General features: G+C 46.9%; 1 protein-coding gene across 1 annotated transcript; it reads left to right on the forward strand.

Moving 5' to 3' along the window:
- Nucleotides 1-3,504: 3,504 nt before the first annotated feature.
- Nucleotides 3,505-12,751, forward strand: LOC148143208 (uncharacterized). Its single transcript, XM_087975788.1, has 3 exons — nt 3,505-3,597; nt 9,186-9,343; nt 11,980-12,751. Exons 1-3 carry the CDS (start codon nt 3,505-3,507, stop codon nt 12,749-12,751), a joined length of 1,023 nt encoding a protein of 340 aa, XP_087831914.1.
- Nucleotides 12,752-13,110: the final 359 nt, after the last annotated feature.

The following is a 13,110-nucleotide window of genomic DNA, read 5'->3' on the forward strand; positions in this document are numbered from 1 at the left end:
TTTTAAAACTGCTCATTTCTTTCAACCTCTTGCACTAAGTTTCCAATATCGTGTATCAGAAGGAGCAGTGAATGAGTAGCTAATATTGTTAGAAATTGTAAGTTTTTCATCTCTGCAGGTATTGCATCGTTTCATCGACATTGTAAGGTTTACTGGCAGCACCGGGAAGTGTGGGATGTATTCACAAGAAACAAAGTTAAAAATCATACAACACCAGGTTATACTCCAACATGTTTATCTGGAAGCACGAACTTTCGGAACACTACTCCTTCATCAGGTGTTTGTGGAGAAGGATCATAGGAGAATTTATAGCAAAATATCGCAGTTTCATGCAACAGAAATGATATAGACCAACTTAGATTGTTGTGAAGTCTTTCATCTTTTAGAATGGGTTGCAGGTTTTGGTTCATTAATATGTAAATCCCAGAACTTGTTTGAAGACACATTCTCGAGACAACTTAAGGTCTGTATCCCAATCTTGAGTGAGACTGGTTCTATTTCCAAAGTAGGAATTTATAAAATCTCACGTGGATTAACTGCCTGTAGATTGTATTTGGCTCAAAAAACGCACAATGTATCTGCAAATACAAAATCACACCAAAGGCTTATATGTAAGTGCGCATGCATGAGAGTATAGGTGAGTGTGTGCGTGCTTGATAAAGTGTGCGAGTGATAGAGTATCAGCCTGTGAGAGGGTGTATATGTGTGTGTGTCTGAGGGAGGGATCTGTGTGAATGTGAGAGTGTGTGCTTTGTGTGGATGTGCGAGAGTGTGACAGTGAAGTGGGGTTACCTGTCATGTGACATGAATCCAAGGTCCTGGTTGATGCCATCCTCATGTGTTCCGAACTTGGCTACCAGCCTCTGCTGGGCCACTAAAACTGAATAAGCAGTTACATAGCACACATTGTAGAGGGCAGGGTGGGACTTGTCTTTCAATTTGCAGAAGGTGGGAGGTTCTGGGTGCTGGAAACTAGGGAAAACACATGTTGGAGGACCTTCGCCTCAGAGAGATGCAGCTGGAAGCCAGGCTGCAGACACGTTGGGGGAATCATCAAACCCCCGATACTGTGAAAATAGGCCCTCTGGCCCAACAATGCACATTGACCCCCCCTCAGAGCATCCCACTCAATAACCTCCGCAGCTAATCCCTGAATTTAGAACACCCAATCCACTCTAAGCTGCACATCTTGGGAGGAAACCAGAGCACCAAGAGATGGGAGAAGGGGGAGGGGGGTAGGAAAGTGCAAACTCCATACAGACAATCACCCTGAGGGTGGCCTCGAACTCAATTCCCTGGCACTGTGAGGCAGCTGCTGCCGCACCACCTACAGTCTTGGATTGAAGGAATCGATTGGCTTCATGCCAGTCCTGGTGACACTCCAGCCCGTTTGGGGAATTGAATTTGCTTCCACAGAGTTTCCACGGTGCAGGGATCATTGCGTCTCAGCAGCTTCAACGATCCAAAGAAGGGCTCGTCTACGGCGAGAACACTAGTCCACATTTCGCTGCAGAGTTAAAGTTCTCTGCACAGCCAGAACCCTGGAACACTCCCACGCAGGCTGCGTATAATCACAGGGCTTCTCAATTCACGTTGATGTTCGAAATAATTTCCCCTCCTGGATTCAAACGCTGCTGATATTCAGGCCCTGAGTAAATTTCTTGTGCACGCCTGAACAGCAAATCCTCCTCTGCTAATACCTTGAGAAAACAGATAATTGCTGTCAGTGCAGGGCAGGAAATAGGATAAGAGAATTCTAGTTTGTACCGAGCAGCCTTCCCTATCTCCTACCCGAAATCTCTGTCTCCCATTTCCTCCACCTTTCAATGGATTCCAACTCGAATTCATCCTTCCATCCTCCTGATTTTGCCCAGCTCCCCTCACCGGAAAGCGCTGACTCTCGGTTCAGTTTCTTAGCCACTTCTTGCCGTTCCCAGTATACTGCCCACATCTTTATTTACTTTTTAAAACAGAAAGGCAGTGGTTTGCTGATGCCAGGATCTGAGGGTAATTGCGTTCACGCTCCAGATTCTCTCTCGCGTTTTTCACAAAAATCTGCACTGCGCATGTGCAAAGAAGGGGATGCTGGGAGTGGGTGGGACGCATTCACTAACTCCCCATTCAATCAAGATCCAATCATGCCCACAGCGCCTCCTGTCTATTCTCTCTCGCTATCCCAGCTCCCCCCCCCCCCGTCACACACGCCACCCTCTGCACCTCCGTCCATTCTATCTCCATACCCTCTGCTCCCTGTCCAGTCCAGTCTCTCGTCCACCCTCTGCTTTCCTCCATTCAGTCCCTCTCCCCACATTCATTCTCTCTCTCCTCCCACTCTCTGCCCCTCTCCATTCTCTCTCTTCCCCCATCCTCTGCTCTCCATCCATTCCCTCTCTCTCCCCCCACCCTCTCCTAACACTCATTGTTGCTCTCTTTCTCCCCACCCTCTGCCCCCCTTCCATTCTCTCCCCACCCACTGACCCACGTCCATTCTCTCTCCCCACACTCTGCACCCCCATTCTCTCGCTCTCTGACAAACGCTTTGCCCCCCACCCTGTGCACCCCCAGGGTTTCTCTAACTCCAATGCTCTGTCCCCGTGTCCATTTCTCTCTCTCTCTTCCCCCTAGCCTCTGTTTCCCGTCCAATTTCTCTACTTGCATCCCCACCCTCATCCTTTCTTGTATCAGCCCATCTAAGGATCGAGAGAGCGCGGATGGTGATGACTCTACTTGGGAGATGGGAGGGTGTGGTGTGAGAAATGGCTGATCTTTAACATTGAGAATCGCTAAAATGATATTTTCAAAAACATCAGTAAAGGTTGAAAGCAAATTCAATTATTTTTTAAAAAAGCTCCAGACATTTTTCTGAAACTTGCATTGAAATCTGTGCAATTAGGCCACAGTTGAGGACAGGCTGTAAGGATGGAATGGCCAATTCCTCATCTTGTGAAGTTGGTTCAGATTAAGTAGTAATAGAGTCATAGAGTTGCAGAGCAGGGAAACAAACCTGTCGGTGCATGCCAACCACATATTCTAAATTAATCCGGTGATCCATTTGCCACCATTTGACCCATATCTCTCTCAACCCTTCCTATTCATATACCCATCCAGATGCCTTTTAAATGTTGTAATTGTTCCAGACTCGACCACTGTCTCTGGCAGCTCATTCCATACATATACCACGTTCTGCATGAAAATGTTACCAGTTCGGTCCCATTTAAACCTTTCCCCTCTCACCCTGAACCTATGCCCCTCCAGTTTTGAATTTCCTCTACCCTGGGGAAAAGACATTCAAAAATTGAGCAGCCAGACAAAATGCAAAAGGAATAAACTGTTGAGCCCCAGGAAAACAAAAGAAGTGTGGCTCCAGCCTTTTTTTCTCTCCGATTGGCAGTTGGACCAGCATCTCCACTGGGCATACTGCGCATGCTTCTCGGTGTCAGGAAGCATTGCGCATATACGCTGGTGTCAGCAAAATACGACGAATGCTCTTTGCTGTTCGCGGAAATGGCGCGCAACATTCTTCTGATCGCCCAATGGGAAGCTCTGAAGGACCGGAAGGAGTGTGGTCCTCCTGCAATTGAGAGCCTCCCCCAAATTGTCTGAATGCGGAAGTTGGACAATGCGCTTGTGAAGGTGTTGCTGCTCCTCTCTCTATGAATGAAGATTTAACTTCATCCCAGACTGCAAATTCTTTCCTCTGTCCAACATCTGTGAGTACAACACACTCTTCTCACCCCTTTTCCATTTTATTTTTTCACTCTGGTGTTCAGTTCTTGACTTGCAGCAAAGTTGGTTCAGGTATGTGTCTCAATTGGCAAACACATGGTAAACGTGGTAACGCAGTGTGAAGTTATAGCCTTTCCTATGAAATAAAAACAGAAAGGAGGTAAATTGTTTAAATGGTGATATATTGGGATGTGGAGTAAGTGAAGACTGCAGATACCGGAAATCAGAGTCGAAAATTGTGGCGCTGGAAAAGCACAGCTGGTCAGACAGCATCCGAGGTGCAGAACAGTCAACGTTTTGGGCAAAAGCCCTTCATCAGGAATGATGTGTGGATGTACAAACGTGCCTCAGCTACCTTCTGCTCAGGCTTTCTACTCCAGTCAATGCCAGTTGTCACATAGGTGCAGCAAGCAATCAGCAAGGCAAGTGGTATATTAGCAAGAGGAAATTAGTTCAAAGTGGGGATGCCTTCCTGTAGTTTGGGACATATTGAATATATTCAAAGCTGAGTTCATCTGACTTTTGAATGTCAAAAATAGTTATGGGGAAGGCAAGAATTTAAAAAAAAATTATTAGAAACTTTTTCAAATCTCTCACAAGACCTCTATACAAAAAAGAACAATACCAAAATACAGAAAAATAGCAGTACAACAATGTCATATTATGATACTATTAATAATGAGCTACCTATTATTCTACTAGAACAAACTTAGCTTAAACTAAACTACAATCAAATTGAATAAAAATAAAATTAAACATAATTTAAGTTAATTTGAATTCTATCACATTACTTTATTCTATTTCACTCACCACACCTCCATTAAGGCTCCCATCCATGGGAGCACCAGTCATTGCACCCGTATTCCTTTCACCCAGCCTTGCCCTCCCAGGGCCCATGAGCGCCCGGACTGATTCCCACTTGATCAGCAGTATTAATTATACCACAGCTCTAATTAATACTGCTGATCAGTCTGCATCAATATAATTTGGAAAGGGCCGCTAAGTCTTGTAAAACTACTATTTTGTGGTGCACCATATTTGTGAGGTCATCTTGGTGGGGATGCTCCATCACCAGCATATGCCACCCCATAAGCCCTGGGGGGTTTTCCAACATCCAATTAATTAAAATGTTCTTCCTTACACAGTGCTTAAGAATGTTACACAGTCTGTTCCTGTGTTCTCCAAGAGAAGGCAAATTTGGCAACCCCAGAAGAAGAAATACCGGATTCACATTAACTTCAATCCCCCAGGATGTCCTTCAGCTCCCTCACTATAGCACTCCAGTATCTCTGGATCTTACAACATGACCAATAGCAGTGTGTGAGTGCCTATATTAATTTTACATTTGGGACACCCTGGTGATGTGCCTATCTTGAACTTAGCTCGCCTCTCTAGCGCCACATAAGCCCTGTGTAAAATCTTCAATTGCATGCCCTGTGCTTTGTTACATATTGAAATTTTCCTTACATTTTCCCATATATCTTGCCATACTTCTAATGAAATATCCTATCCTAGCTCCCGATTCCACATCCTAGAGAGTCCCTCCACATCCCCTTAGGTACGTCCCTTCTGTAAATGATACAACGTACTAACTGAAAGAGCACCTGTACACAGAGTACTCTTTACTCCACATTTGACCTGTAATGCTGAGCCAGAAGCGTGGTATTCCTCTGTATATAATCCCTTAGCTGAAAGTACCGGAAAAGGTCCCTATTAGACAATGCATATTTCTGACTTAGCTGGCTAAATGCCATCAAGACCTGACCCTCGAATAACTCTCTCAGACAGAAGATTCCCTTATTCTCCCAGGACTGAAAGCCGGAGTCCATTGCCCCAGGTTTAAATACTTGGGCTGCCACCAGTGGGGTAATCAGTGAGGTCATCAGCCAATTGCCCTTGTCTTGCCTCATTATCCTCCAGGCTTTCACTGTATTTAAAATGATTGTACTCTTACACTGCTCAGTCTCGGATTTCATCTTATCAATGAATAATAGATTAAGTAGGGGACATCTCAACTGCAATGCTTCAACGTCAAGCAAAATCGACCCCGAGTCCCCTCGTGCCCAGTCACACACATATGCTAAGAAAGCGCAGATTTGATATCTCTTCAAGTCCAAAAGGTCCATTCCTGCTCATCCTGTGAGAGCTGCAATTTGATAAACTTAATTAGGGGGCGGCTGCGACACCAAATAAAAGAACCGAGCCAACCATTGAGCCTCAGTAATACTCATCTGGGTAGCAACAACAGGAGCATTCTCATGGGGTACAATAGGCGAGGAAGAACATTCATTTTAATCAGAGCTATTCGGCCTAACCATGAAAACGGTAATCCGTCCCATCGCTGCAAATCCTGCTTTATCCTCTCCAGTAATTGTACATAGTTAGCTTTTTACAGCTGGTGGAAGGCAGGAGTAATAAAAATTCCCAAATGCAAAAACTCTTTTGACGACCATCTAAACAGGAACTGCATTCCATCCTTCAGATCAGGCACCTCCACTAATTCTCTCCCCCGACCCACCCAAATAAATTAATTGTTCGAATCAATCGAGGAACGGACTCCTCCAGATTGGCCAAGAACAAAAGGACATCATCAGCATATAGGGTAATCTTATGTTCCCCCATTCCCAGTCCTGGCGCCACTATTTCAGGAATCCTCCTGGTAGCTTCAGCTAATGGCTCAATTGGCAAGGTAAATAGCGGTGGTGAAAGAGGACGCCCCTGTTGACTACCTCTCCCAGTATTAAAGTTATCTGACTTAGTGCCATTTGTGTTGACTGCTGCTTTAGGATCATTATACAACACCACCACCCACCTAGCAAAGGTTGTACCCAGACCAAAGCACTTGAGGACCCCAAGCAGGTACAGCCATTCTATCTGGTCAAATGCCTTTTCTGCATCTAGGGAGGTCACCGAACCCAGGATCAACCTTTGCTGGCATACCTGCACCATGTTCAGTACCCTCCTGATATTGTTGGAGGAGCTACGGCCCTTAACAAAACCCATCTGATCTTCTTTCACAATACAGAACAACACCTTTTCCAACCTCAGGGTCAGCGTCTTGGGTAGAATTTTAAAATCTACATTCAACAGTAAAATGGGTCTGTATGAAGCACATTCTTCGGGCTCTTTCCCCTCCTTTAAAATGAGGGAGATATTAGCCTTCCTAAGAGAGGGCGGAAGATAATCCTGTGCATATGAATAGCGATACATCCCCACCAACATATTTATGAATTCCTTAAAGAATTCACTTGGGAATCCATCTGACCCCAGTGCTTTGCCACCTTGGAGATGCTTTATTGCATCCTGCACCTCCTGTATTGTCATAGGCCCATTCAACAGGAAACCTGTTCCGCGTTTATACTAGGGAGATGCAGGATCTCAAAAAAGGCCTGTATTCTCGCTGCACCATGTTCATCTCCCTCCGACCGATATAACCCTGCAAAGTATTCCCTAAATCTTCTTTAACTCAGGGGTAACTGTACCAGCCTTCTCTCTAACAGACATAATAGATTGGGAAACATTTTTCTTTCTGGCCAGATATCTATCTGGCTTATCTACAAAATCAAACAATCTTTGTTGAGCAAAGCAGACCTTTTTTTTTCCCAGTGTGTGCAATGAGTTGGGAGCAGCCCGGAGAGCTGCAGCTTGACCAGTGAAGGCCTATTGTAATATACTTCCTCAGCTATCTGCAGACGGGTCTCCAACATCTGTTGTTACTCCTTCCTCTGCGTCCTTCTCGTCATTGAATAAAAAATAATCAGGCCTCATAAAGATGCCTTAGTGGCCTCCTGCAGTATTTCCGGATTACTGGCCGCACCCGAGTTGATATCCCAGAAGGCTCTGAACTCTTGTGATGTACTCAACAGATTTGCTATCCCTTAACAGGAATGGGTCCATGCACCAGTACTGTGCATCCATTCCACCACTCTTGATTTTACCATCTAATTACACTGGCACATGGTCCGAGACAGCAATTATGCCAATTTCACAAGCCAATGTTCTGTCCAAGCAATCCAATGGCATTAAAAAGTGTCAGTTCCCATGTGGTACTTGTGTGGGTTGGAAGAGAAAGTAAAGTCTCTTCCACTAGGGTGGAGATGCCTCCACACATCCACTAATCCCAACTCCTCACACATGTCCACCAACTGCTTAGGTTGCGCGGGTGTACCTGCCTGGCCCCTTGGCACCCTGTCTACCTCGGGATCTATTAGGCGATTAAAATCCCCTCCAGTGACCATGCGGCGTCCCCCAAGACTCATTAATTTAGCAACTGCATCAATTAGAAATTTAAGAGGGTGCACCGGGGGGACAATACACATTCAGGACGCCATACTCTTCACCATGTATGAGAGCTTTAAGAATGACGGACAGTCCATGTTTGTCCTTAATTTGCTCAATTACCTGGAAAGGGAGGTTCCTTCTTACCAGTATAGCCACTCCTCTACACTTGGAGCTAAAGGAGGAGAAGAATACCCTATCATAACCTCCTTGCTGCAGTTTCAGATGTTCCTTATCAATTAAATGTGTCCACCCTTTCCTTCCTGAGGCTTGACGGCACCGTCTTTCTTTTTAATGGGGGAATGGCTCCCTTTTACATTCCAGGGGCACCACCTGAATGAATCAGTAGCCATGGTCATCCAGGGCAGCCCGTGGTTTCCCAAGAGGAGGAAGCTTATCTGAGGTGTGGTGAGCAACAAAGACATTAACTCTATAAAGTCTAAAAACTGCTCCTATTCAAAACTACTATAAATAAAAATCTAACCACCACATATAACTTAAGCAAATGCGCAAATAACCCCCAATTATGTAGAGATCTCCCCCCTCAACCCCCCAACCCCACCATTGCCACCATCCTGCCTCCTTCCCACTGAGGCTGTGCCCCAAACTCCAGGCAATTCACAGATTGAAAAAAACATGTTATTTACATTCTGAGAGTTAACAATGGTTGCCCATCTCCCCACACCCCTTCTCCATACATCTTAAGCACAGGTATAGCCACCCCCAATCCAAACACAAAAGGACAGCAGTAAAGAAATGGCCTCAGACAATACCTAACTGACTGATATACTATATAATTCCAGTTTTACGTCAAGGCAGTACGTATAAAGCCGATAACCACAAGAAAAGGGGCAAAAAAGTAATGATGTCCCTCCCGCCTTCACCCCGACTCGATTTCTTTAATTCAGAGAATTTGCAAAGTCCTTCGCCTTTTCTGCTGAATCAAGATTATATACCATCCCTCCATGAGAGAAACGCAATACGGTCAGGGACCTCAAAGAATATTTTCTGTTCAGATCCCTTAATTTTCTCTTAACTTCAACAAATGCCCGTTTCTTAATCCAGGCTCCCGAGAAGTCCTGAAAATATATTATTCTTGAGCCTTTGTGCATTAAAGCCTGTGGATCTCTTCCCAGTCTTCTTGCTGTTACAATCACTAACTGTTTTTCTCTTTTATGCAGGAGGCGCACTCGGACCACGCGGGGCTGCGGGTCCGACCCGGACCTGCGCATTTCGATCCGGTGGGCCCGCTTCACACTCAACAGGCCCAACTCCAACTTCAGCCCCAGGAATCCAATAAAGTCTTCGCCTCCCTCACATTCCGGAAGACCCACGAGCTGTAAGATATTTCTTCTACTTTAGTTTTCCAGGTCGTCCACTTGCTCCTGAAGGACCCGAACCTGGTCTTCCAGCGTTTAGATCCTTCCTCCTGAGACAACCGCCACGGTCTCCGATGCCACGGTCCTCTCCTCCGCTGCCTATTCTCTTCGGGCCAACATTTGAATTTCCTGCTCCATGCTTTTCCAGTGTGGCAGATAGCGGTTCCACCGCTGCTTCAATCTTATCTCAGAGTTTGGCAAACACCGAGAGTAACTGCTGCTGCCCCATTAAACCCAAAGGGTCTGCCCTGGGAGTTTGAGCAATGGCTCCAGGCGCCCCCGATGCAGTAGGGGAGTGCCCTACCTGCTGCACCCCTGTCGGCCCTTTTCCTTCATTTGCTTTCATTCTGGTCCTAAAGCTGTCAAACCACAATTATAGCAGCTCTAGACGTTCAGTAAGTTTATATTAGCGATTGTTTTCTCCTACGGATGGTTAATGAGGTGGGGGGAGGGGGTAAAAGTCCACCTTGCCGGGGGTATGGCACAGAGCCCAGCACAGCAGACCACTCAAACCACCGCCATCTTGGATTTCCAAGAAAATGGTTTTAAGACCAGTTCAGAACAGCTGCACGGTCATACAGCACACAAACAGACCCTTCGGACCAACTAGTCTATGCTGACTATGTTCTCAAACCCAACTAGTCCCATCTGCCAGTGATTGGCCCATATCCCTCCGAACCTTTCCTGTTCATGTACATTTCCAAATGTCTTTTAAACATTGTCACTCTACATGCATCCACTACTCCCTTTGGACACCCATTCCATACACAAACCGGAGAAAGAAATGGAGCTCTTCATATCTTTTTAAAATCTTTCTCCTCTCCCCTTCAAAATTTGCTCCCTAATCTTGAACGCCCCACCCGAGGGAAAGGACACCTGCCTTTCACCTCATCTGTACCCTTCATGATATTATAATCCTCTATAAGGTCACCTCTCAATCTCCTCTGCTCCAGTGAAAGAAAACCCAATCTATCCACCTGGCTGTAGGTATATTCATATTCAGTTATGATGTGTTCAATGTTGGTGCAGGCTCAAATGGCCAACTCCTGCTCCCAATTCTCTCACTCTGTGTCCAGGACAGCATGAGGAGATGGGGAAAGGGGAGGGATAGATATCTTGTTTGTTTTTATTTTTAAAATGCACTTGATTCCCACAAATAAAATCAACAGGTACAAGTACAGCACATGCAGTGTTCCTCATTGCAGCTTCAAGGTTTTGTGTCCTCTTCTTACGCGTTGGCTCCAGCACATTCAGCATACTTCCCCCGCCCCCACCCCCCCCCCCCCCCCACCCCCCACCCTCCCCATCCCCGCCCTGAGCCGTTGATGCTTCCATTGTTTATAAAATCAAGAGAGGAATGGATAGGGTAAATAGACAAGGTCTTTTCTCTGGGAGTGTAGAACTATAGAGTAAAAGATTGAGGGTGAGGTGGCCCGGGGAGGGGGCGAGGAATTTAAAAGGAACCGAAGGGGCAATTCATGCAGAAGATGGCGCGTGTAAGGAAAGAGCTGCCAGAGGAAGTAGTAGATGCTGGTATAATTATGACACATTTAAAAGGCATCTGGATAGGTTTATGAATAGGAAGGGTTTAGAGGGATATGGGCCAAATGCTGGCAAATGAGACCAGATTCAGTGAGGATATCTGGTCAGCATAGACCATTGGACCAAAGGACCTGTTTCTGTGCTGTATATCTAGATGACTCTGGTTTGCCATGCCAGTCTGTTCAATTTCTCTCTGGTGTCATAGCCTTGATGTCTCATTCTAAAACTCCCCTGTGGGGGCACGTTTACCATTTTGTGTCTGATTGGTTGCCAAGAAGCTACATTGCCGGTTCATCCTGAATTTACACACTATATTTTTGCTTCCAAAAATCAGACCTGTTCACTCTCAACAGTATCCCAATGTCGTGGAAGATATTAATTTTCAGGTGCAGATATCCAAAATTCAGAGAGATGTCAGTTGTGACTGTTTTGCTCTTCTGTCCCTGTCAGATCCTGAATCAGCAATTTCAGGAGAATTAGAATGGAGTGAGAACAGAGGGGGAGAGAGAGAGAGAGGGATGGTGCTTTCAGTTTTGTGGAATAATAAAACAAAAGAATGTTCTGCAGAAAGTAGAATTGCATGTTCTGAATTTCTACCCTGGACTGACAGTGTTGACTTTTGTAATCTCTTTTCAGACTATTTGATCTGAAGATGAAGTTTCAAAATCAACACATGAAGGGCTGATGCCTGAACCATTGACTCTCCTGCTCCTCAGATGCTGCCTGACCTGCAGTTTTCTACTCTGATTCTCCAGCATTTGTGAGTCACTCAATCCACCGGGACTGCAACAATTTTCAACTATGATCCAATTGGTTCCTGTTTCAGTACATTTTCAGCTTCAGTGGGACTGGAAGAGAGACCCTACTGTTGCAGCAACGCACTGAGTGTGGAGCCTGAACAGTTATCTGGCCTGGAAAGAGGAATTCGAGGCAGGGAGGGGACATACACGCGTTTGTGTGCAACTGTAGCTTCGGCCATGGAGAAACCATGAAAGTGTGGCGACTGCGGGAAAGGCTTCCGTGTCCCGTCTGCCCTGGAGACACATCGGCACAGTCACACCCGGGAGAAGCCATTCTCCTGTCCTAAGTGCAGGAAGGCCTTCAGTGATTCCTCCGCCCTGCTGAGGCACCGGCGGGTGCACACTGGGGAGAAGCCCTTCAGCTGCCCTAAGTGCAGGAAGAGCTTCAGCGATTCCTCCGCCTGGCTGAGGCACTTGCGGGTTCACACAGGGGCGAGGCCCTTCAGCTGCCTCAAGTGTGGGAAGGCCTTCAGCGATTCCTCCGCCCTGATCAGGAACCAGCGGGTGCACACAGGGGAGAGGCCCTTCCGCTGCCCCGATTGTGGGAATGTGTTCACTCGCTCCTCCCACCTCGTGATTCACCGGCGGGTCTACACCGGTGAGAAGCCCTTCCCCTGCCCCAAATGTGGGAAGGCCTTCAGCGATTCCTCTGACCTGCTGGCTCACCAGCGGGTCCACACCGGCGAGAGGCCATTCACCTGCTCTGTCTGCGGGAAGTGCTTTACACGCTCTTCCGACCTGTTGAAGCACCAGCGGGTCCACACTGGGGAAAGGCCCTTCAGCTGCTCTGTGTGCGGGAAGGGCTTTGCTGTCTCCTCCACTCTACTGACGCACCAGCGGGTCCACACTGGGGAGAGGCCGTTTGCCTGCCTCGAGTGCGGGAAGGGCTTTGCTGTCTCCTCCACTCTACTGACGCACCAGCGGGTCCACACTGGGGAGAGGCCGTTTGCCTGCCCCAAGTGTGGGCAGAGGTTCACAATGTCCTGCAGCTTGAACAAGCACCAGCGGAAGCACCAATGCTCCTAACAATCAGATTCTGCCGGTAACGCTGCTGAGGGTCACCCCCAGGACTGATCCTCCTGCCCTTTCTGACAGTGGGGGTAGTGGGAGAGTTGGTAGGCTTTTTTGTTTTGTACTGGGGGAGTGGGGGGGGGGGGGGAAGGGAGGGTGGTGGCTCAGTGGTTAGCACTGCTGCCTCATAGCGCCAGGGACCCAGATTTAATTCCATCCTCAGGGTGACTGTCTGTGTGGCGTTTGCATGTAATTCCCCGCTGTGTCTGCGTGGGTTTCCTCTGCGTGTTGCAGTGTCTTCCCAAAGTGCAAACGTGCGCATGTTTGGGCGAATTGGCCAAGCTAAATAATCCCATAGTGTTCAAATATGTGTA

This window comes from Chiloscyllium plagiosum, unplaced genomic scaffold, assembly GCF_037043375.1.
Source record: "Chiloscyllium plagiosum isolate Xiang-an unplaced genomic scaffold, Cpla_swu_hap1 HiC_scaffold_27, whole genome shotgun sequence".
NCBI lineage: Eukaryota > Metazoa > Chordata > Chondrichthyes > Orectolobiformes > Hemiscylliidae > Chiloscyllium > Chiloscyllium plagiosum.